General features: G+C 35.6%; 1 protein-coding gene across 1 annotated transcript in view; it reads left to right on the top strand.

The window, feature by feature from the left end:
- The window catches only part of LOC124245351 (connector enhancer of kinase suppressor of ras 2-like), a 77,001-nt gene extending 52,947 nt beyond the window's left edge, over nucleotides 1–24,054 (top strand). Inside the window, exons 5-7 of the mRNA XM_046672679.1 lie at nucleotides 14,300–14,456; nucleotides 14,790–15,242; nucleotides 15,968–24,054. Coding sequence (XP_046528635.1) covers nucleotides 14,300–14,456; nucleotides 14,790–15,242; nucleotides 15,968–16,434 — 1,077 coding nt within the window. The 3' untranslated portion in view covers nucleotides 16,435–24,054. The remainder of the gene's footprint in view (nucleotides 1–14,299; nucleotides 14,457–14,789; nucleotides 15,243–15,967) is intronic.
- The last annotated feature ends 423 nt before the right edge of the window (nucleotides 24,055–24,477 follow it).

The raw sequence follows: 24,477 nt of genomic DNA, 5'->3' as shown, positions 1-24,477 counted from the left end.
GCTTAGTCGGGGGGTTGGGGCCTCCAAGCTGCAAACCAATGAAAGCATCTAAACCAGTAGCAATGAGACCAGTAGTCAACAAAATGGTATATAGATGCATTTGACACATTTTTTGGTTGGAGAGTGGAAGTTAAAGGCTCAAATGGGCCCCATATCAAATGAACAACTGTCTAGTCCAGGGACAATAGACAGTTAATGAGTCCCAGGAGATTATACACCCTCAATTTTGCTCTAGCTCTTATGGAATGGGGACAAAATAAAAAAAATTGTAAAGAAGGGGGAGTCCTTATATACCTGGAGACAAGAAATATCCCAATTTATATATAGCAAAAGGCAATGGAAAGTTTTTGTTTGTTGGTATGAGTTGTCAGTCAGTCAAGGGGCCTTGAATTAATAGAGGTTAAGTCCTGGGACATGATAGAGAATTATTTAGAGGTCCACTTGCTGGACTGGCATTTGAAAAGTTGTTTGAGGAGACCATTGTGTCTCTCAATTAAACCTGCTATCTGGGACCTGTCGAGGACATGAACATTCTGTTGAATGCCTTTTACAAGTGTCTAGTGTTGTATAATTTGGGAAGTAAATTTCTGCCTTGGCTACTACTAGTATGTCTGTAACTCCTAAAGGGATGAGTATCCCTGCAAGTCCTCAGTATATGTAGAGATGTGTGATCTTGATTTATATTTTGGGTATCAGTGAGCAAAGAGATTCTCAGAGTTCTTTACCCTGAAGGGGACAACTCTTAGGCATTGGTCCAACTGTTTGTAATAAATGTGAAGAAGGGGATTTTCATTTACCAGAAGATCCAATGCTAAGATGACCACCTGAAGTTTAACCAAATGTGTTGTCCCTTGTATCTCATCCTTTATCAAGGACATCTTGGCTAAGCAATGGAAAGCAGAAACATTCCACTGAGCCTCATAATTTTTATGATGGTGGCAGTGTAATTCACACAGCCTACAATCTCCCATTACTGTTCACTCAGTTAATCCCAACGGACTCCTCAGGTTACCAAGGGCTCTTGGGGGTAGGTTCCCTCCTCTAGTACCATGGCATCTGGCAAGAGAATGAAGATAGGGGAGGCCACCTCCTCCTGTAGGTGGAATATGCCAGAGGGCACAGGTTTGTCTCTATCCATTAAGGCGGACTCAGTGACCATGCCTAGCTTGCTGAGTGCTGTTTTCATGAACCAAAACAGAGATAGCAGCTGGGTATGGAGGATCATAGGCTCAGGGTCTGTAAGAACCTCTATTTCTGGAAGAGTCCAGTATACAGCCAGCAATTTTGTTTTAACAGTGTATAGCACAAGGCCAAGAGGGACAGTTTCTTGCATCTGAAGCCCTTGGGCAACTTATGGCCTTTATAGGTGTTCAGAGACTCCAGGAAGCATGAAAGGCATTGTCAAAGCCTCTACAGTGAAGGAATTTCTGAGGGCACTAACAGGAGTGCCTGCTGATTTTAATTTGGACAGATTTTAGAGCCCTTTGTTAGAAATGAGCCTATTTAAGATGGGTTGATTTGTAAGTAGCAGCATCAGTGAGATTAAGGACAATTTGTAAATGAGGAATATGTTGCCACAAGAGCTCAAAAAGGAATAAAAGGTGTTAGACTTGTGTACTCATAATGAGTGTGTCAAGTGAATCTCCTTAGAGGAGGATGCCGTCAATATAATGTCATACCTTCACTCCTGAGGAAAGGTAGATGCAGTTAAGATCTTGTCTGCAAAGATCGTATGCAATGGCAAAGCTGTTGAGGTACCCCAGAGGTAGCCTTGAGAAGGTACGTGTTTCCCTTCAGAGATGAAGGAAAACTGCAACTGAAACTCTGTTGAAATAGGCACTGCATAGACCATATTAGCCAAATCTATAATAGCAAAATATTTTCCAGTTGTTGCTTGGGTAGAGTTAGTAATTTTTTAAGACTTTTACTTTTTAGAGCAGTTTTAGGTTCACAGCAAAATTGAAAGGAAAGTACAGAGATTTCCCATATATCCCTGCCCCTACATATGCATAGCCTCCCCCATTTTCAACATCCCCCAACAAAGTGGTACATTTGTTACAATTGATGGACCCATATTAATACATCATTATTATCCAAAGTCCATAGTTTACATTACGGTTCACTCTTAGTGTCGTGCATTCTATGGGTTTGAACAAATGTATAATGACATATGTTCATTCTTATATTATCAGAGTATTTTAACTGCCCTAAAAATCCCATGTGCTCTGCCTATTCCTTTGTCCCCTGTCCCCAACCCCTGCATTGATTCTTTTACTGTCTCCATAGTTTTGCATTTTCCCAAATGTCTTTAATTAGAATCATACTAAGTAACTATCATAAGCAGTCTTTTCAGATTGGCTTCTTTCACTTACTAATATGCATTTAAGTTTTCTCCATGTATTTTCATGTCTTGATAGCTCATTTCTTTTTGGTGCTAAATATTCCACTGTCTGGATGTACTACAGTTTATTTATCCATTCACCTACTGAAGGACATCTTAGTTGTTTCCTGGTTTTGGAAATTATGGATAAAGCTATGTGCAGGTTTTTGTGTGGACATAAGTTTTCAACTGCTTTGAGTAAATACCAAGGAGCATAATTGCAGGATTGTATGGTAAGATTATGTTTAGTTTTGTAAGAAACTGCCAAGCTGTCTTCCAAAGTGGCTGTACCATTGTGCATTTCCACCAGCAATGAATGAGAGTTCCTGTTGCTCCACATCCTCAATAGCATTTGGTGTTGTTAGTGTTTTGGATTTTCACCATTCTAATAGGTGTGTAATGGTATCTTATTGTTGTTTTAATTTGCGTTTCTCTGATCCATACGATATGAAGCATTTTTTCATGTTTATTTGCCATTTGTGTATCTTCTCCGGTCAGCTGTCTATTAAGGTCTTTGGCCCATTTTTTAATACAGTTGTTCATTTTCTTATTGTCAAGTTTTAAGAGTTCTTTGTATATTTTGGATAACAGTCCTTTATCAGATGTTCCTTTGCAAATATTTTCTCCTAGTCTATAGTTTGTCTTCTCATTCTCTTGACATTGTCTTTTGCGAAGCAGAAGTTTTTAATTTTAATGAAGTCCAGCTTATCAGTTATTTCTTTCATGGATCATGCCTTTGGTGTTGTATCCAAAAAGTCATCACCATACCCAAGGTCATTTAGGTTTTCTCCTATGTTATCTTCTAGGAGTTTATAGTTTTGTGTTTTACATTTAAGTCTGTGATCCATTTTGAGTTAATTTTTGTGAAAGATGCATGTCTGTTTCTAGATTCATTTTCTTGCATGTAGATGTCCAATTGCTTCAGCACCCTTTCTTGAAAAGACTATCTCTTTTCCATTGTGTTGCCTTTGCTCCTTTGTCAAAGATCGGTTGACTATATTTATGTGGATCTATTTCTGGGCTCTCTATTCTAGTCCATTGATCTATTTGTCTTTTCTTTTGCCAATACCACACTTTCTTCATTACTGTAGCTTTACAGTAAGTCTTAAAGTCGGTAGTGTCAACCGTCCAATTTTGTTCTTCTTCAAATTGTGTTGGCTATTCTGCATCTTTTGACTCTCTCTACATAAACTTTAGAATCAGTTTGTTGATATCCACAAAATAACTTGCTGGGATTTTGGAGGGGGATTGCATTGAATCTATAGATCAAGTTGGGAAGCACTGAAGTCTTGACAATATTGTTTTCCTATCCATAAACATGTAATATCTCTCTATTTATTTATTTCTTTGATATCATTTATCAGAGTTTTGTAGTTTGCCTCATACAGATCTTGTACATATTTTCCTTGGTTTATACCTAAGTATTTCTTTTTTTGTGGGGTCTAATGTAAATGACGATGTGTTTTTGATCTCAACCTCCTCTTGCTCATTGTTGGTACACAGGAAAGTGATTGACTTTTGTGTATTAACCTTGTATCCTGCAATCTTGCTATCATTGGTTATCAGTTCCAGGAGTTTTTTGTCAATTCTTTCGGAGTTCCTACATAGATTATAATGTCATCTGTGAACAAAGATAGTTTTATTTCTTCCTTCCCAATATCTATACTTTTCACTTCTTTTCTTGTCTTATTGCTTAGCTAGACATTCAAGTATGATGTTGAAAATGAGTGGTGAGAGGGGACATCCTTACCTGATACCTGATCTAAAAGATACCTGATCCTAAAAAGCTTCAAATTTCGAGTTTCTCACCATTAAAAAGCCTTGTACCTGATTTTGTACTGATCTTTAAAAACTTCAAGTTTATCACCATTAATTATGATGTTAGCTAAAGTTTTTTTGTAGATATTCTTAATCAAGTTGAGGAAGTTCCCCTCTATTCCTGGTTTACTGAGAGTTTTTGTCACGAATGGATATTGGATTTTGTCAAATGCTTTATCTGAATCTATTGACATAATCTTGTGATTTTCTTTTTTAGCCTGTTGATATGATGGATTACATTAATTGATTTTTGAGTGTTGAACCAGCCTTGCATACTTGGAATAAATTGCCCTTGGTTGTGATGTGTAGTTATTTTTATACACTGTTGAATTTGATTTGCTAATATTTTGTTGAAGATTTTTTCATCTATATTCATGAGAGATATTTCTTATAGTGTCTTTGCCTGGTTTTGGTGTTAAGGTAATGCTGGCCTTATAGAGTGAATTAAGTAGTATTCCTTCTGCTTCAATCCTTTGAAAGAGATTGTAGAGAACGGGTATAATTGTTTTCTTAAATGCTTGGTAGAATTCACCAGTGAACCCATCTGGACCTGATGCTTTCAGTTTGGGATGGTTACTTATTATTGGTTCTGTTTCTTTAATAGATACAGGCCTATTCAGATTATTTCTTCTTGTGTTTGTATTGGCAAATTGTATCTTTCAAGGAATTGGTCCATTTCATTTAGGTTATCAAATTTGTGGGCATAGAGTTGTTCATAGTATTATTTTATTATTCTATTGATGTCCATAGGATCTATAGTGATGTCCCTTCTTTCATTTCTAATGTTAGTAATGTGTGCCCTCTCTCTTTTTTCTCAGTTAGCCTAGCTAGAGGCTTATTGATTTTATTGATGTTTTCAAAGAACCAGCTTTGGTGTTCTTTATCTATTGATTTCCTGTTTTCTTCATTGATTCCTGCTCTACTACTTCTTATGTTTTTTTCCTCTGCTTACTTTGGATTTAATTTGCTTTTCTTCTTCTAGTTTCCCAAGGTTGAACCTTAGATGATTGATTTTAGACCTTTCTTACTTTCTAATATATCCATTCAATGTTATAAATTTCCCTCCAATCACTGCTTTCACTGTATTTCACAAATTTTGATGAATTATGATTTTATTTTTATTTAAACATATTTTTTAAATTTCTCTTGAGATTTTTTCTTTGACCTATGTGTTATTTAAAAGTATATTGTTTAATCTCCATATTTTCTTATCTTTCTGTTATTGATTTCTAGTTTAATTCCATTGTGGTCTGAGAACAGACATTATATGATTTTTACTATTTTGAATTAGTTAAGATGTGTTTTATGGCCCAGAGTGTGGTCTGTCCTGGTGAATATTCCCTGTGGGTTTGAGAAGAATGTGTATTCTGCTGTTGTTGGATGAGGTAGTCTATTGATGTCCATTATATCCAGTTAATTGATGGTGTTATTGAATTCAACTATTTCCATACTGATTATCTACCTGCTGGATCTGTCTATTTTGGATTGAGGGCTGTTGAAGTCGCCAACCATGATAGTGGATTCATCTATTTCTCCTTGCCCTTCTATCAGTTTTTGCCTCATGTAGTTTGACGTTCTGTTGGTAGGTGCATATATGTTAAGGAAAATTCACCCTAAGCTAACATCCATTGCCAACCATCCTCCTTTTTTCTTCCTTTCCCCCCAAAAGCCCCTATATAGTTGTGTATAGTCGTAAGTTCTTCTGGGTATGATGTTAAGTGAAGCAAGCCGACAGAGAAAAACAAATACTGCATGATTTCACTCATATGTGGAAGACAAACATACCCTCAAGGTCCATCCATATTGTTGCAAATGAGATTATTTTTGTCTTTATTTATGGCTGAGTAGTATTCCATTGTATATATACACCACATATTCTTTATCCATTCATCTGTAGAAGGACACTTGGGTTGCTTCCATGTCTTGGCTATTGTGAATAATGCTGCAATGAACATAAGGGTGCATAAATCTCTTTGGATTATTGATTTCAAGTTTGTTGGATAAATACCCAGTAGTAGGATGGCTGGATTATATGGTATTTCTATTTTTAATTTTTTGAGGAATCTCCATACTGTTTTCCATAGTGGCTGCATCAGTTTGCATTCCCAGCAGCAGCATGTGAGGGTTCCTTTTCTCCACATCATCTCCAACAATTGTTATTTTTTTGTCTTAGTAATTATAGCCTTTCTGACAGGTGTAAGGTGATATCTCATTGTAGTTTGATTTGCATTTCCCCAATAATTAGTAATGTTGAACATCTTTTAATGTGCCTGTTGGCCATCTGTATATCTTCTTTGGAAAAATGTCTCTTCATATCCTCTGCCCATTTTTTTTTTTTTGAGTAAGATTAGCTTTGAGCTAACTCCTGCCAATCCTCTTCTTTTTTCTGAGGAAGACTGGCCCTGAGCTAATATCTGTGCCCATCTTCCTCTACTTTATATGTGGGATGCCCACCACAGCACGGATTGCTAATCAGTGCCATGTCCACACCAGGGTTCCAAACCGGCGAACCCTGGGCCACCAAAGCGGAACATGCACACTTAACTGCTGAGCCACTGGGCCAGCCCCCTCTGCCCATTTTTTATTGGGTTGTTTGGTTTTTTGTTATTGAGTTGTATGAGTTCTTTATATAATTTGGAAATTAACCCCTTGTTGGATATATGATTTGCAAATATTTACTTCCAGTTGATGGGTTGTCTTTTAGTTTTGTTCATGGTTTCCTTTGCCTTGTAGTAGCTTTTTAGTCTGATGTAGTCCCATTTGTTTATATTTTCTTTTGTTTCCCTTGTCTAAGTAGACACGGTATTTGAAAAGATGCTTCTAAGACCAATGTCAATGTACTGACTATATTTTCTTCGAGGAGGTCTATGGTTTCAGTTCTTACATTCAAGTCTTTAATCCATTTTGAGTATATTGGTGTGTGGTGCAAGATAATGGTCTTCTTTCATTCCTTTGCACGTGGCTGTCCAGTTTTCTGAGCACCATTCGTTGAAGTGATATTTCTTTCTCCATTGTATGTTCTTGGCTGCTTTGTCAAAGATCAACTGTCCATAGATGTGTGGTTTTATTTCTAGGCCTTCAACTCTATTCCATTGATCTGTGCATCTGTTTTGTGCCACTACCATGCTGTTTTGATTACTATAGCTTTGTAGTATATTTTGAAGTCAGGGATTGTGATGCCTCCAGCTTTGTTCTTTTTTCTCAGGATTGCATTGGATATTCAGGGTCTTTTGTTGTTCCATATAAGTTTTAGGATTCTTTGTTCTATTTACATGAAAAATGTAATTGGGGTTCCGATTGGGATTGCATTGAATTGTAGATTGCTTTAGGTAATATGGACAGTTTAACTATGTTTATTCTTCCAATCCATGAGCATGGAATATCTTTCCATTTCTTTATATCATCTTCAGTTTCCTTCAATAATGTCTTATAGTTTTCAGTGTATAAATCTTTCACCTCTTTGGTTAAATTTATTCATAGATATTTTATTCTTTTTGTTGCGACTGTAAATGAGATTGTATTCTTGACTTCTTTTTCTGCTGGTTCGTTATTAGTGTATAGAAATGCAACTGATTTTTGTAAGTTGATTTTGTACCCTGCAAATTTGCTGTAGTTGTTGATTATTTCTAACAGTTTTCTGATGGATTCTCTAGAGTTTTCTATATATAGAATCATGTCATCTGCAAAGCGAGAGTTTCATTTCCTTGTTTCCAATTTATATTCCTTTTATTTCTTTTTCTTGCCTAATTGCTATGGCCAAAACCTCCAGTACTATGTTGAATAAGAGTGGCAAGGATGGGCACCTTGTCTTGTTCCTGTTCTTAGAAGGATGGCTTTTAGTTTTTCACTGTTAAGTATGATGTTGGCTGTGGGTTTGTCATATATGGCATTTATGATGTTGAGGTACTTTCCTTCTATCCTCATTTTATTGAGTTTTTTTAATCATAAATGGATGTTGGATGTTGTCAAATGCTTTCTCTACATCTATTGAGATGATCATGTGGTTTTCCTTCCTAATTTTGTTAATGTGGTGTATCACATTGATTGATTAGTGGGTGTAGAACCATCCCTGTGTCCTTGGTATAAATCCCACATGATCATGGTGTATGATGTTTTTAATGTATTGCTGTATTCAGTTTGCCAATCTATTGTTTAGGATTTTTGCATCTATGTTCATCAGTGATATTGGCCTGTAATTCTCCTTCTATGTGCTGTCCTTATCTGGTTTTGGTATCAGGGTGTCATTGGACTCATAGAATCAGTTAGGAGGTGTTACATATTCTTAAATTTTTTGGAATAGTTTGATAAGGATAGGTAGTAAATCTTCTTTGAATGTTTAGTAGAATTCTCCAAAGAATCCATTTGGTCCTGGACTTTTGTTTTTTGGTAGGTTTTGATTACTGTTTTGATCTCTTTACTTGTGATTGGTCTATTTAGATTCTCTCTTTCTCCTTGATTCAGTTTTGGGAGGTTGTATGAGTCTAGGAATTTATCCATTTCTTCTGTTATCCAGTTTGTGGACATATAGTTTTTCATAGTATTCTCCTATAATCCTTTGTATTTCTGTTATATCCATTGTACTTTCTCTTCTTTCATTTCTGATTTTATTTGTTTGAGGCTTCTCTCTTTTTCTCTTGGTGAGTCTGGCTAAGGGTTTGTCAATTTTGCTTGTCTTCTTAAAGAACTAGCTCTTAGTTTCATTGATGCTTTCTACTATTTTTTTAGCCTCTATTTCACTTATTTCTGCTCTAATTTTTATTATTTCGCTCCTTCTGCCAACTTTCAGCTTTGTTTCTTCTTCTTTTTCTGGTTTTATTAGGTGTAGTTTAAGATTACTTATTTGAGATTTTTCTTGTTTGTTGAGGTGGGCCTGTATTGATATGAATTTCCCTCTTAGAACCACTTTTGCAGCATCCTGTAAGAGTTGGTATAATGTATTTTCATTGTCATTTGTCTTTTTGATTTCTCCTTTGATTTCTTCATTGATCAATTGGTTGTCAGTAGCATGTTGTTTAGTCTCCACATATTTGTGAATTTCCCAGTTTTTTCTTGTAGTTTATTTCTAGTTTCATAGCATTGTGGTCAGAAAAGATGCTTGATATGATTTCAAGCTTATTACATTTCTTGAGGCTCACCTTGTTTTCCAACATACGGTCTACCTCTGAGAATGTTCTATTTGCACCTGAGAAGAATGCGTATCCTGCATTTTGGGGATGGAATGTTCTATATATATATTAAGTCCATCTGATCAAGCATTTCATTTAAATCCATTATTTCTTTGTTGACTTTCTGTCTGGATGATCTATCCATTGATGTAACTGGGGTGTTGAGGTCCCCTACTATTATTGCGCTGCTGTTAATTTCTCCCCTTAGGTCTGTTAATAGTTGCTTTACATACTTTGGTGCTCCTGTGTTAGGTGCATATATATTCATAGGTTTTATGTCCTCTTAGTGTAAAGTCCTTTTTATCGTTATAAACTGCCCCTCTGTGTCTCTCATTATCTTTTTTATCTTGAAGTCTGCTTTGTCTGATATAAGTATGACAACAGCTGTTTTCTTTTGTTTGCCATTTACTTAAAGTACCATCCTCCATCCATTCACTCTGAGCTTATGTTTGTCTTTAGAGGTAAGATGTGTTCTCTAGAGGCAGCATATTGTTGGCTCTTGTTTTTCAATCCAACCTGCTGCTCTGTGTCTTTTGATTGGAGAATTCAATCCATTTACATTTAGAATGATTATTGATATATGAGGACTTGATACTGCCATTTTATCTCTTATTTTCTGGTTGTTCTATATTTCCATTTTTCTCTTCCCTTGTGTTTTTGACTGCCATCTCAGTTTGGTGGTTTTCTGTTTTCTCTTTTTTTATGAATTGTGGCTCTGCTCAGATTTTTGGTTTAGCGGTTACCGTGAGGTTTGTATAAAAGATCTTGTAGATGAGGTAGTCCATTTTCTGATAGCCTCTTCTCTCCAATTAGCCTAAGCAGGTTCCATCCCTTTCCTCTTCCCCTTCTGAGTCATTGTTGTCATAAATTATTTTGTTTTATGTTGTGAATTTGTGACTAGGTTGAAGTGTTTGTAGTTACTTTTGATGTTTTCTTTCCCCTTATCTTTTAAATTATAATTATGTATTTGCTACCCTGTTCTGAAAGAGAGCTGCAATTTTCTAATTTTGTCTATTTATCTCCTTGCTCAAAGCTTTGTAGACTTTTGCCTTTTTCTTTCATGTATGAGTGCATCCTGGATCATTTCTTGTAGGGAAGGTCTAGTGGCAATGAACTCCCTCAACTGTTGTTTATTTGGGAAAGGTTTGATTTCTCCATCGTATCTGAAGGATAGTTTCACTAGATAAAATATTCTTGGCTGAAAGTTTTTGTCTTTCAGTATTTTGAATATATCATTCTGTTCTTGCCTTACCTGTAAGGTTTTTGTTGCGAAATCCACTGAAAGCCTAATGGGGGTTCTTTTGTAGGTTATTTTCTTCTGCCTTGTTGCCCTTAATGTTTTTTCTTTGTCATTGACTTTTGCCAGTTTTACTATTATATGCCTTGGAATAGGTCTTTTAGCATTGATGTAATTAGGATTTCTGTTGGCTTCATGTATTTTTAAGTCTGCTTCCTTCCCCAGATTTGGTAAGTTCTCAGCTATTGTTTCTTTGAGCAAGCTCTCTGCTCCTTTCTCCTTCTCTTCTCCGTCTTGAATACCTATAATCCTTATGTTGTTTTTCCTAATTGAGTCAGATTTTTTTTAGGGGAAAATTCACCCTAAGCTAACATCCATTGCCAACCATCCTCCTTTTTTCTTCCTTTCTCCCCAAAAGCCCCCTATATAGTTGTAAGTTCTTCTGGTTCTTCTTTGTGAGTTTGGGCCACAACATGGCCACTGACAGGTGAGTAGTGTGGTTCCACATCCAGGAACTGAACTCAGGCCACCAAAGTGGAGCATGCTGAACTTTATCTGATTAGCCATCAGGGCTGGCTCTCAGTTGGATATTTCTTGAAGAATTTCTTCATTTTAAAAAAACTTAGTTCTCTCTCTTCTTCCACCTGAAGCATTTTGTATTTCTATCCTGTAAATCACTAATTCTTTCCTCCATAACTTCAACCCTATTTTTTAAGGATTCTAGATTATTTTTATCTTATTGTGTTCTTCATTTCCAGAATTTCTGTTTGATTTTTCTTTATAGTTTCAATCTCTTTGGTGAAGTATTCTTTCCTCTCATTAATTATATTCCTGCACCCATTCAACTGCCTTTCTGAGTTTTCTTGTAACTCATTGAGTTTCTTTATGACAGCCATTTTGAACTCTCTGCCATTTAGATTGTAAATTTCTGTGACTTCAGAGTTGTATTCTGGGGACTTGTCATTTTCCTTCTGCTCTGAATTGTTGCTGTAGTTTCTCATGACATTTGATGAACTAATCCTTTTCCAGAGCATCTGTGGGAGCATCAGTTTGCAGATTCCACCTGCTACCACTGGGAGGAAGCAGGAGCTGTATTTCTTTTTTATTATTTTATTTAATTATTTTACTTATTTGCTGAGGAATATTCACCCCGATCTAGCATCTGTCCCATTATCCCTCTACAACAGAGTGGTGTAGGTCTGCACCCAAGGAACCAAACCCAGTCTGCCAAAGTGAAGCACACTGCAGCAGTACTATGGATGCTCCCACTAGCCAAGAAAGCATTCACATACACATAGATCTGCTACCACCTCTTCTTATAGTCACACTGGCCACAGTGCTTGGTGGGTGGGGCTTCTTCAAAGGGTCTGAGACTGGGCCACTCGTTGGGACCACAGCAGCATTGTGGGCTCTTCCACTGGTCAGGAAAGAGTTCACACATGGGCTCAGTAGGATGCCATTTCTTGTTTCAGGTTTTCCCAGTCTGCTTCCCTGAGATTGGAATTTGAACCCAGAGAGCTATAGCAGCCTCTCCTTGGGACAGCACAGTTAGTTACCCTTGTCTGAAGTATTAGGCCCTTTTCATTGTCTTTTTTGAACAAAATCTTTTAGAATAGCTTGTATATCTAGGCAGATGAAGTTTTTTTCTTTCCTTTTTTCTTTTTTGTCTCCTGTTTCTCCCCAACTGTTTTTATCCTTTGGGTGTTTACCAGATAAACTCCTGGTAGTTATGAGTCTCCCTGACCATAGGTGGAAGCCTCTTTCTCTAGGGTGTCCCAAGTACCATGTGGGGTGTCTGGATCCTCTTCCAGGAGAGTAACAGTGGCCTTATCAGTATTTTTGTGTCTTTGGGTTTTGAGCATAAGGCTCTAGGCATAGTGGTATGCAGTAGTGCTTAATAAGGCATTTTATACATGGAATCAGTTGCATGATCTCCTCAGGGGTCTTAGGTGTGTCAGGGATAAAATGTCCCCTTCCACTTTCCCTTTTCATTATGCATTCTTCCATTTTTCTAGGAGGATGACAAGTATCCTTGTACCCCACTGGGTCAGGGGATGAATTGCAACAGCAGCAAGGCAAGTGGCAACACAAGAGTTATGTCTAGAATGACACTTCTTTTGGGGCACGATGCCATTGTTACTGAGGTAGATGTCCTCACACTGACTCCATGTGTGCCTCACAACACACAAGCACCTCTGAAGAGCACTCTCCCTCTACTCAACAAGGCAGGCTGAAACGTGTGGGAAAATAGCAACCCAGTTTTCTCCACCACTTGTCAGTATTGCCTGGTTGACTAATCAAGACCATCCCATAGCACTTGGAGGGAAGTCACACCTCTTTCCCTTCAGAGGAGCCTTTCATTAGCTTATCTAGTCAGTATAAAGGGGTACCTCTAGGAGCATTGTCCAGAAATCTAGGAATTTGACTCAGCTCAGACCAGAACTTGTGGAAGACTCAGCTTTTGAGTTCTGAATTTAGGCTTGGAACTCATGGCTACACCCAGCAAATGGAGCAGCAGACATGGCACAAGTGCATGCCAACTGGCAGAGATACTATCCCAGGCAGTCTGGTGGAACCAATTAGTAAGTCAAGAATAATCTAATGGCTTATCATTCCAGTCTGAGGCCAAATCACTCTGATTTCTGTGCCAATTGTTTTAATATAAGTTTTATTATCTAAGTATGATAAAGCCAATTAACCAGATGATTTCCATTGAAAAGATAGTTTGTTATACTCGCAAATACCAAAAGTACAGGGCACCCTCCCTGTGGAGGTCCACACAAGGAAACACTGGTGTTGGTTAGGAGGCAGGAAGGGAGAGAGAAACTAGATAAGAGCCTTCACTGTGATTTCCACAGGAAGAAATAGGTGAGGCAGGGTAAGCAGGTTTAAGATTGGCTAATTGCTATAATTTCAGTGGGCTCTGGGGCATAGGAGCTGTCCCAAGTTGTCTGGTACCTGGCTCTGGGGTGATTACGGCAGGTATATAGTGGCCCAGAGTGTGAAAGCCTGATAAAGGAGGTAGTTAGGATGTGGGCTCTGGATTAGTCAGTTTGTGTACAAAAGGCTTGCTCATGGGTGAGTTGTTTACTGTCTCTAAGAATTGGCTAACTCTGAGAAGGGCAGTCCCTCCAGGGTCAGCAAGACCGTAGATGTCAAAGTATCAGAATACAGAAAACAGAAGACATGGTTAATACAGTGAGTTATATATCAATAAAAAAGATTTCTCAGAGCTTTCAATAGATTCCTGTACATTATGAAGTTATGAGACAGAATATATACTATTTTCCAAATTATTAGCCATGGAATCTTGTGTGTGTGTGTGTGTGTGTGTGTGTGTGTGTGTGTTGGAGCCTGATGAGACTAAGGTTCTAGGAAATGCACTTTGGGAAACACTAGAATAGAATCTATCCATTGGAAAAAATTCTTTGGGGTATTCCTTATATTGTTCAGTAGATTTGGAAGAATGTGGGTATGTTTACAGTACTTATTTTATTATTATACTAGACTTACAAATCTAGGATAGAATGTGTCAAAGACAAGACAAGGATATTAAATGCATCAATGCAATGCAATGAACTGTGTATATTTCTATATAGCGAAAAAGTCCATAGTCTGCTTTTCAAAATTATTTAACAATTTCATCACATGTGCTTTTTACTGTGCTATGTAATCTTTTGACCTTGAATTTTCTTTCAGATTGTTTCTGCGAGTCCAACCTTCCAATATAGATGTGCTCAAGATGTTTCTGATGAGTTCATCTATTTTCGTCCTATTGATGCAGAAGTTCGAGAAGAACCCAGAAGACAAAAACAACAGAAACAAACCTTAGCTTCTCATCAACACACCCGAGAAGGTATCCATTAGAGGGGCATGGGGATTACAAATCAAGTGGTGTTGGTGACCCCCACCACCACTAACTAAAACGTTAGAGAGCATTGCCCTTATAAAATTAAAAACTTCAGAGCTTCACTTAGAGAAAATGCCAGTTAAACCTCCAGGGTTCCCAGAATCTCAACTCTTAGAAGTTACAGGAATTTCCAGTCATAGGAAAGGAGAAAAGGCACCACAATTATTGTTGCTGGTGTGCCTGGAAATGAGAAGCTAGATGATATAGAAATTCCAACTTTGAAATTCACTGGGCTTATGCACCTGGAGGCTTAAATAAATAAATGTTCACCATTCTCAGAACAAAGTCATCCACGAACCCCAAGAAATCCGTGGCTGGAATCTCCAGAAAATGCAGAGTCTCCAAGAGATGGTGACCTGGAAGTAGCAAAAAGCATGTATCCTTTTGGAGAAAGACCCATCTTCCGACATTCCTGGGAAGAGCTCTTAGAAGCACCACTGAACAGTGAAGGACTCCACATTCTCCAAACTACTCCTACAAAAGAGAAAGAGATTGGCTACCTCCGGCTGCCACCAGAGGAGAAGAATCAAGCAACCACCTCTCGCAGGGGTTGCCATCTCGATGCCTTGCAAGGCCCTTTCCCATTGCTGCCCCAGCATCCTAAGCTTCAGAGGCAGCGAAGTCACAGCCTACCACGATACAGAAGCCGAAAATTAAATGTACCTGAGTTAACGTTAAACCCAGAGGAGACACGTTTCTTCTTCCCAAGTGATCATAATTTGCTTACAAGAGGTAAGATTTTTTAACTTGCTAGAACTATTTTTATAAATTACATGTAATTTTCCAGACAAGTAGATTTTCATTGATAAATTTATTTTTGAATTCACTACCTGGAAATCTGTTTCTTTCTATCCCCTAAGTCATTAGCTTATTCTGGGAGAATTGGTTACCAGGCTACAATTTTAAGCCTTATACTTGGTGATTACAGTCTGACTTTCAGTTGTGTAAATTCAATCAGACACTAGTAATAATCATGTGAAAATAAACCCTTAAAATGTACAGGCTTGTTATGACTTCAGAATTCTGAGCAAAATATTCTGAAGAAAATATTCTCTTTTAAAAATAACTTCCGGCTAGGTAGGTAATCTTGAGAAAATGACAAGTCCTCACTCTATCACAGTTTTTAACCCATAGAATAGAAAGTTATACCCCCTAGCACACCCATCACACAGTAACTAAATAATAGGGACTTATATTAGAAAAGTTATGGGATAATGAACTCGCCTCTGCTCATTAAAAAAAGAAGCAAAGAAGAAGTAATTTCTCCATTTCCTCCTGTATATGAGCACCCTAGTTACAAACTGTGGTAATATTATCATGCTATTTTAAGTTGTTAAGGAGATTGGATTGGGATCAAATTTGAGTATATTTGTCTGTTATTCTTATCCATAGGATTTCTTCTCAAACCGAAGTTTATCTTCAATAATTTAAAAACAACTTTTGATTTTGTGTTTTAGAAGCTGCAAAAGACGGAGACAGCATTGAAGAGGCTTGGCAAGAGGCCATTTTGTCAGCTTCTGGAGAACATCCTCCTTTCAATTCAAGCTTTGAGAATTCTTCTGCAATGAGGGGTAAAATTGGAATTCCTGTAGATAATACTAGACTTCCCAGGGGCAATGTTAAATTTCCCAGGAATAGTGTCATCATTCCCGTGGGTAATGATGGAGTTCCCATGGGTAATGTTGGGCTTTTCATGGATAATGCTGGGATTCCCATGGATAATCTTGGAGTTCTCAGGGGCCGTGGTGGAGTCCCCATGGGTAACCTTGAAGTTCCTAGAGGCAATGGTGGCGTTCCCAGGGGCAGTGGTGTTGGAATTTCCATGGGTAATGTTGAAACTCTCAGGAATAATGTTGGAACTTCCAGACGTATTATATCCTCTCCACTTACTGAGCTCTCAAAGATAGGTGAACACCGTTTATAAAAACTGACACTTTGCAAAGGAGCCCTGATAGTTAAAGTAACACAGTTAGACACTAAACATCAAAGCAGAGCTGTACCAGATCTTAAAATCTAAAATAGTAAATGAAAAATCTAAATTCAAAATGCATAAATAAATACATAAATACAAACATTGTGGATATCTTTTATGAGAATTTTTGTAACTAGGTTAGAGTCTACTTACTAGTTTATTCTAAATGGCAACCCTCTATTAATCTGTGGAATAATTTGGTTGAATGGGATGAGTTGTGAAGGAGTAAGATACTTACATCATCGAGTCTAGATTTCTATTTAGTAAAGAGAAACAAAATAACAACTAACCTTCAAATAATATTGTACATCTCATAGTCCCCAAAACTTCTGGTTTTCTTGGATACTTTGAAGGACAAATGAAAGTGATCTTATAGTTATTACGTTATCTGGATAAGTCCAACTTAATGTCCAAGAAATTTATTGACTGAAAGTTAAAGAACCAGAAAATTTGGCAGAAGATTCTTGAATGCAATGATTCTCTGAAATGTCCAGATAGGACCTCTGAAGAAAGCTCACTAACAAGAGTATTTAAACACAAATATTTATTTTTGTGACACATATCTGACAAAATTGTAAATATTTACTGGAACGCCTTAAAAATACCAGGAGACAAACTGTAGAACTATAAATAGTATACGTGATTATGATGTAAATAATATGGGTAAGACAACACTAACAGCACCGCAGGATGCCTAAAATATTGCATGCTAAAACAATATTTTTCTTTAGGAAATTAATTTTTATTCTCCCCAACTACTAAATTAATTTGGCATAAAAAGATGCAGGGCAAAAAGGAGAAATTATTGAAATATTTTACTAAATTACTGAATAGGATGCCTTTCTTAGAGAAAAGAGGACCATTTTTCATTGTCCCAGATGATCAGTATAGTATTCAAATCACACAACCATAGTTATCTATAAAATTGAGTTTTCAAAAATATTTGTTTCACAAATCTCTTAAGATATATAAGGTATAACTGTAAGGTAATGAAACTCACTCAATAAACTACATGAGGGAAATAATCTCATTACTTTGTATTCATACATAATATAAATTTTGTCCAAAGTTTTAGGGCATATGGGCCACTAATCGATTTGTACATTTAAATTTTCAATTTTCCTGAATAATGGTAGCTGTTGTTTTTACAAAACCAAGGGCGACTTAAATTATGGGTACCACCTAACCCCTTATTGTGTGCCTTACCAGAGAGTGCAAGGGGTGGTTATCTGTGGTCTAAGGGAAAACTCTTGCCCACTCACAGGTTCGATTTGGCCTATGAGGAAGGAGGTAAAGAGGCTGGCTAGCCTCCCTCTTTCACTCTGCTCTGGTTCAGTGTGGTTACTGAACCAGGGCCTTGGCCTCAGAAGAAAAGGAAAGGTAGTGAGATTTCTTTCTCCTATTTCTTACCAGCCCAGAAGGTAGGATACCATTTCAGACTTGAATAACCTGAATTTTGTATGGGGTGGCAAAACCACAGAAGTAATGGAAGAATACGGGCTGCCATACTTCAGTTACTGCCAATCCTTGACTGAGTAAAAACCAAACTGACAATTCACCTTGTTTAACGACCTACTCTATATGCTCTCTTGTCACAATAACTTTGTGAAACAGAACTATTGCATTTCTAACCTTCAAAGGGAACCACCTTGTGAATGCAAAAAGAGGTTAAGTAAGGTGGAAACTGAGAGATGACTTACTAAGAACTAACATTTACCAAACAGTAAGTGAAAAGAAAGAAAGCAAACAAAATTATACTCAACTATATATAATACTGATATATAGTTGAAGATGGTCACTAAAACAAAACACCACCATCAAAAACAACAAAAACACTGCTGTGTGAGTGTTATTCCTCATGCTTATGATTCACATAATTTTCAATATTGTGTTTAGTGGCTTAAAATTTAAATATAAAAATTATGTGTAAAATGGCCAGCTGCTTCTTCTTTGTAAAATTTTAAGAAATTGAATGAAACTAAATTAGGTAAAGAATTAAATGTGAAGACGGTCTAAGAAATATAATTATCAATCCTGTAAAGAAAGTTACTTATAGCATTCATTTTATTCTGCTAAATATTAGTTCAGAACTGAGCAATGCAAAAGTTTCAGTGACACATAGTTATCTATCTTAAAAGACTGTGCCATGTCTTAGGGTTATCTATGTCAAGTAAATTATCTAAAGTCACTCAGTAATCTTCACAATTCTACAGAAAAGAGAGTAAGGAGCACGTAATATATTGGATAAGAAAACTTCATCACAAATTGGATCTGAGGGTTTCATGAAAAAAAGTTAAAATTGCAGATCTAAATGCATAATGTTGAAGAAAGAAAATGAGGAGCCATTTCTAACTCTCTTGCTCTTACCAAATAAAAGATAGATTAAACTTATCTATTTCTATATTTTAATATATCCCTTGTAAGAGAAGAAGAAAATTACTTGCTAAAGTGATGATGGCATAAAGTGGGAGAAAGAACTCTAAAATTTTCCTGCATATTTTACTATGCAAGAAAAAACAGTTGATGAGAAAACAATAATATATAGTTAGCTTAACAACCCCAATTAGTCAGATCATTTCTTTCCAAGGTTCTAGAAAACGGTGAAGTGTGCCCTACTCAATGTGAGTAGGAGATTAATTCTTCTAATGTTACAGATTTTTTTTACATCCTATCTCCTGATTAGGGAATTATACAAAATTGATTTTTATTTTTAAATTAAATTGTACAATGTGCACTTAGACAAGTCCAAATGATTTTTAATTCACAGTTAGTTACTTAGCAATTCTGATTTTAAAAAGAGAAAAGTTTTCCTTAATAAATAAAGTTTCATTTATCTCTGCTTAGGTCTTTAAAAATTAACCAATGGAAAAATATTTTCGATGGCTAATATAATGGAGATAGAAAAATTATCACAAAAACACCCCTCTAAGAACCAACAAAAATATGGTATTCAAATCACTTAACTGCCACCTTCATTTAAATCAGTATAGTGTTAGAAAAATATTTCTCAAAGCATTGAATTGAATTCAAAAATATTTTTGAAGAATTCTGAGTAGAAAACTCATCCATCCATAACCACAACCGGTACCTTAGACCAAAAGGACTTCAACAGTTTGTAAAATATCTTCTTTTTCTAATCTTTGAAATGGTCTGCCTATTACTAAAAGTTTTAATATCCTTAAAGACCAATTTCCTTTTTACTGAATAGTAGCAATAAATGTAAAAATTATATAAAGTAGAATTGTTCATTTTTATATTGACTTGACCTTTTTCTGCTATTTAAAGTTGAAGTTTACCAAAGTGAGACATAGTATATAAGAAAATTACTGCTGTCCAACTAACAAAGGGCTATGACCATCTGGTGCACAAAAATGAGCTGACTGAGAAGTAAAATCATTTTTACATTAAGAACAACCTAAGAAAACTGAATTTTAACTAACAATGAAAAATGATCTTGAATTCTAAATTGAGGCCAAATTGTGTCCATAGTTAAAAAGTAAAATGGAGAATTGAGGCTTTATACATGTAGTGAAACTAATTTATTTCAGAAGACTATAGTATCAAGGTCCATTATAAAATTAAAAAATTACAACTATAGAATAAATTTTAACCAAAAGAAAAACCAGGCAAGGTAATTGTTTTTGATGATTAGTCTAATAAACAAATGTATAACAGTATCCCTGTCTAAGAATGAAGCAGATACAGACAGTATGCATTATTTATTCTAAAATCCATTAACTAGTAAGAAAGCTTCATTAATTGCATGTGATATTTCCATCTGATGATTATATTTTAAGTATGTTTTAGAAGTGAAAACTCAAAATATAGCAAAGTGCTTTTAATAGGTCATAGGGTGTAAAGTACATGTGCCTTGTACATAATTCAAGAACAGAGAGCCTCACTGATGTGAGTGACAATCTAGTGGAAAGTGAGAGGAAGACAGAAGAGAAAAAAACTAGAATAAAACAGTAACTTTTAAAGTAAATGATGTTTTCTTAAAAATATTAGTTTGAAAGTATTTTTTTGCTTTTTCGCTCTTTTGAAAGTTGTCATTTTATTATTTACTAATATGAACAAATAAGCCTTAAATTAATTCAGCTTTACCATTTACATCTCTAAATTTTATACTGTCCCCTGATCCCTTAATTCTCACTCCTTGTACATATTCCTCATCCCAACCCTTACTCCAATCCGTCCTTCACCTTATCACACCTCCCACCTCTACCCTGTTCTTGACCTCTTCTCCATACCCTCCATACCTCATTCTCACTTCATCTTTCCTTTGCCCTTCCCCCACCCTACCTCATTCTGCATATCTTCTCCATCTCTTACCCTTACCCCATTCCCCACTTTTTTTCTCTTCCCATCCCATTCTAAGCTTATAACCTATCCCTGATCTCCACTTCCTTATGCACTCCACCCCATTTTCTATCATCACTCTTTCCCTCAGCCTATTCCTGAGCCTCATTCCAACCCTCACTCCACCTTTGATCTCACCCATCCCAAGCATCACCCCATCTGTGACCCTTAATCTCCACTCTAGTACTAATCCTAAACTCTCCCTCAGTCTTGACCTTCAGAAATAAGGATAGAATAAAGACTAATTTGAGGACCATGAATGAAGTAAAACTAGCTATTTCATGCCTTTATTGATTTATTAAAATAAAACTCCAAGGTTGGATTTTTTTCCAGAATATGTCGAGATATCCCAAATTATAACATCCATGATATCAAAGCAGCTAAATCAAAATGATTGTGTCAAAACGTAGGGGCCTGAATATCATGTACCCCCAAAAGAAATCCTCAGTAGGGAAAATACACTGGTTTATGCCAGCCTTTCAAAGATTATAAATGTGATTTCAAGTCCCTTGCCATTTATTTTTAAATTTTAATTTTTGAATGACTTTCAAAAGACTTGAAGACTTTTTCCTTCTTTCATATCTCATAAAATGAGATATGATGTACACCTCAAAACATATATACACCTAAAGAAGTACTCATTTTAGGCTTTCTGAGTAAATGAACACATATGCATTATCAATTTCTTAATCTAAATTGTAAAATATGTTAATGAAAAAAGATAAAATATGCACTTTGTGAATTTACCTAGAGCATATTTTTGCTATTAAAAAGTAATATTCTAAGAGTTTATTTTTAAAACTGACTCACCTCTAGTAAATTTCATTATTTAATGCAACTAGTATCCATCTAGAAACCAAGTTCTCTATTCTTATATATATATTAGAATAAAATAAAAAGATCTTCTTAAAAATAAAACATTTTAAAAATGCAGTGACATTCAAAATTATAGTTAATATAATATCAACGGTGTTAGAAATATCAACAGTTAGTATTATTGATTTGTCCAAAAATGCCCAACAATCTTGAAGATATTAACTAATTTTTATAATTCCTCCAGAAATGTATCTAGTTATTAAAAATAAATACACATAAATTTGATAATTTTAAAGTTTCAGAATTATAACGACTAACGTTCATGCCTTAAACCTAACATTTCTGTACTATGTAATAAGAGTTAATGTTAATACATGTGCCGTACTTGGAGGGATTCAAGTCTATGGAGAAGAAAAATTAATAAAAAAGTATTATTGATTTGGAAGTACCCATTATTGTCAAAATTTGGTAAATACACCTCTGCACATTACACCTTCTCAAACCTTTAAACCCATCGAGCTCTCAAACCAAGTGTTTCAGTTTGTTGTGACTATGTCCAGTATGTTCAAGTAAATCAGTCCTCATTTCTGTTTTGCTACATTTATATCACCAGTGATTAAAGAACAAATCTGTCTTAATTGGCAAAAAGACCCCAGCTCTTCCCTGCTCCAAGAAAATCAGTGAGAGCTGATGCAATGCTTATGGTTTTACCATCCATTATGAAATAAAATCTTCCACCTTTTGAAAATGAAGCATTTGACTTAGTTTTATTTTCAAAGAAAAGGAAGACAGTAAATGAAGTACACTGGTGTTGTGAAGCATTTTCCACTTTACATTGATGCTGTATTACATTTTTTAAAATGTGTATTGCCATTAATTGCTGGCCATTGTTGAATTCTGTCTCATTTATTAACTACCTACTGTGATATATTTGAGCAGTGTATCATTCAAGGTGATATTTTAACGTATATGTGATATGTGTATCTTGGCCTGTATTCTATCTCTAAATAAAGTGTGGTGTAGATTGATGTGATGTATTTATTTATTCAGGAGTTGAATTATACAGCACTAGACTATAGAACTGCTGGTGCTCAGTCTATGAGGTTATCCTAAGTTTGCAAACCTCACAACAGGAGTTTTAATATCTTACTAACTTAAAATTCTAATAAAGAATATTGCATAGGGGTTATGACCATTTAAAAGTTAAATTAATCTTATTTCTGTAGCAAAAGGCACCGAACATCCATTAGGACTGTTTTCAAAAACAGACAAACCCAAAATTACTTTTGCATCTCCTATTGCAACTGCTGTTTCTATTCTGTAATCTTTTGTCCAAGAATAGTGCCTGATGGGAACATTTTCATTTTTGGATGTTCCTCTGTGAGTATGTGTGTATGTATGCACACACACATGTGTGAGTCACAGAGAGGCAAGGGAATTTGGAGAGAAATTTATACACAATTATTAGCACTTATGTTTAATCATTGACAGTTTTGACAACACAATGTATGTTTTCTTAACCACCTTAAAAGTATTACTTTATATTTTGATAGAGAGTAATTTCGAAAATATTGATTATTCAGTTTCCAAAATCACTTCGTCTTCATCCATAATATAAACTTGCGGTTCTTAACCTATTCCCTGGTAAGTTAGCAAGTGGGGAATAAATATTTCAAATGTTTACTTTTGTGTCCTACCCAATTAGGAATAAAAATAGAAAGGACAGCTAACCTCCAGACTTATACACTGAAAATCTTGGTTGGTTCTATGTGTTTCACATGTTTCATTTATATACAAAATCTCATCAAAAGTTCAATTTTTCTTTTTTTAGAAAGTGAATTCTTTTCTCAAATACAAATTGATTAGAAACCTTATAAATGAAAACACTAGAAATGTTTGATGCTACAGAAATAGAAATTAATTAGCTTCCCTCTTATATCTTTAAAACTAAATTTCAACTCCTGGATAATATTTAATATTTTTTCTCCTAAATATTTTCAATTTTGTATTTGTACCATGTTGAGACATACTCTAGGTTACGTGAGCAGTAAGTGTTAGTTGTTTCTCTTCTTTCTCTTCAAGTAAATTGTGATACTGAGTATAATTGATGCCATTTTTTCCTATCACTTCTGCCAGTTTAACTTTTTAATATTTTGTTTCTGGTAAAATTTATTGATGGTAAATGTCACTGTGTTGTCTGCATTAGACATATATTTTCCAATACATTACAATGATGTGTAAGGTGCACTGCCAAAATGTTAAAAAATGTTTTGTTTTCTAACACATCAATTTGCTGAAAAAATATATATTTGGCACAATAGTGAAAGGAACATATTTATTCGTGAAACTAAATTTGTCTTTTGCTTTACAAACTTCATTTGTAAATTTAGATTTCAATAAATGGTGTCATCTGCATTCAAATATTGGTTTTTTAAATTTCTTTTAGCAACACTTTGTTTAGTGTTACAAACATCCCTAATGCAGATATCTTCAATGTAAGGCAAATAATAACATTAACTATTTGATTGCTTGAAAACTTAAGCCATATCCCCCCCAAAAATAGTCCAGTCATTTAAAAATTGTCAAGCAAGTTTGTTGGCACTACTTTAAATCCTGAGGACTTGATTGTTCAACCTCGTTGTATGTAAACAAAGTCTATTAAACAACCTTGGGATTTAGGAGGAACATGAACTTCCACCACATCCCAGGATTCTGTCATGCATGGGTCGCCAGCTATAACTTTGCTAAAGGCCTCTCTTCCCAGTTCACCAAACTTGAAATAATTTTGTCAGTGAGCCCTGAGTGTAGTTGAGCTGATTT

Source organism: Equus quagga, chromosome 10 (assembly GCF_021613505.1).
Source record: "Equus quagga isolate Etosha38 chromosome 10, UCLA_HA_Equagga_1.0, whole genome shotgun sequence".
Classification (NCBI taxonomy): domain Eukaryota; kingdom Metazoa; phylum Chordata; class Mammalia; order Perissodactyla; family Equidae; genus Equus; species Equus quagga.
The sequence above is the reverse complement of the archived record's forward strand: the minus strand, read 5'-3'. Positions and strand labels throughout refer to the sequence as shown.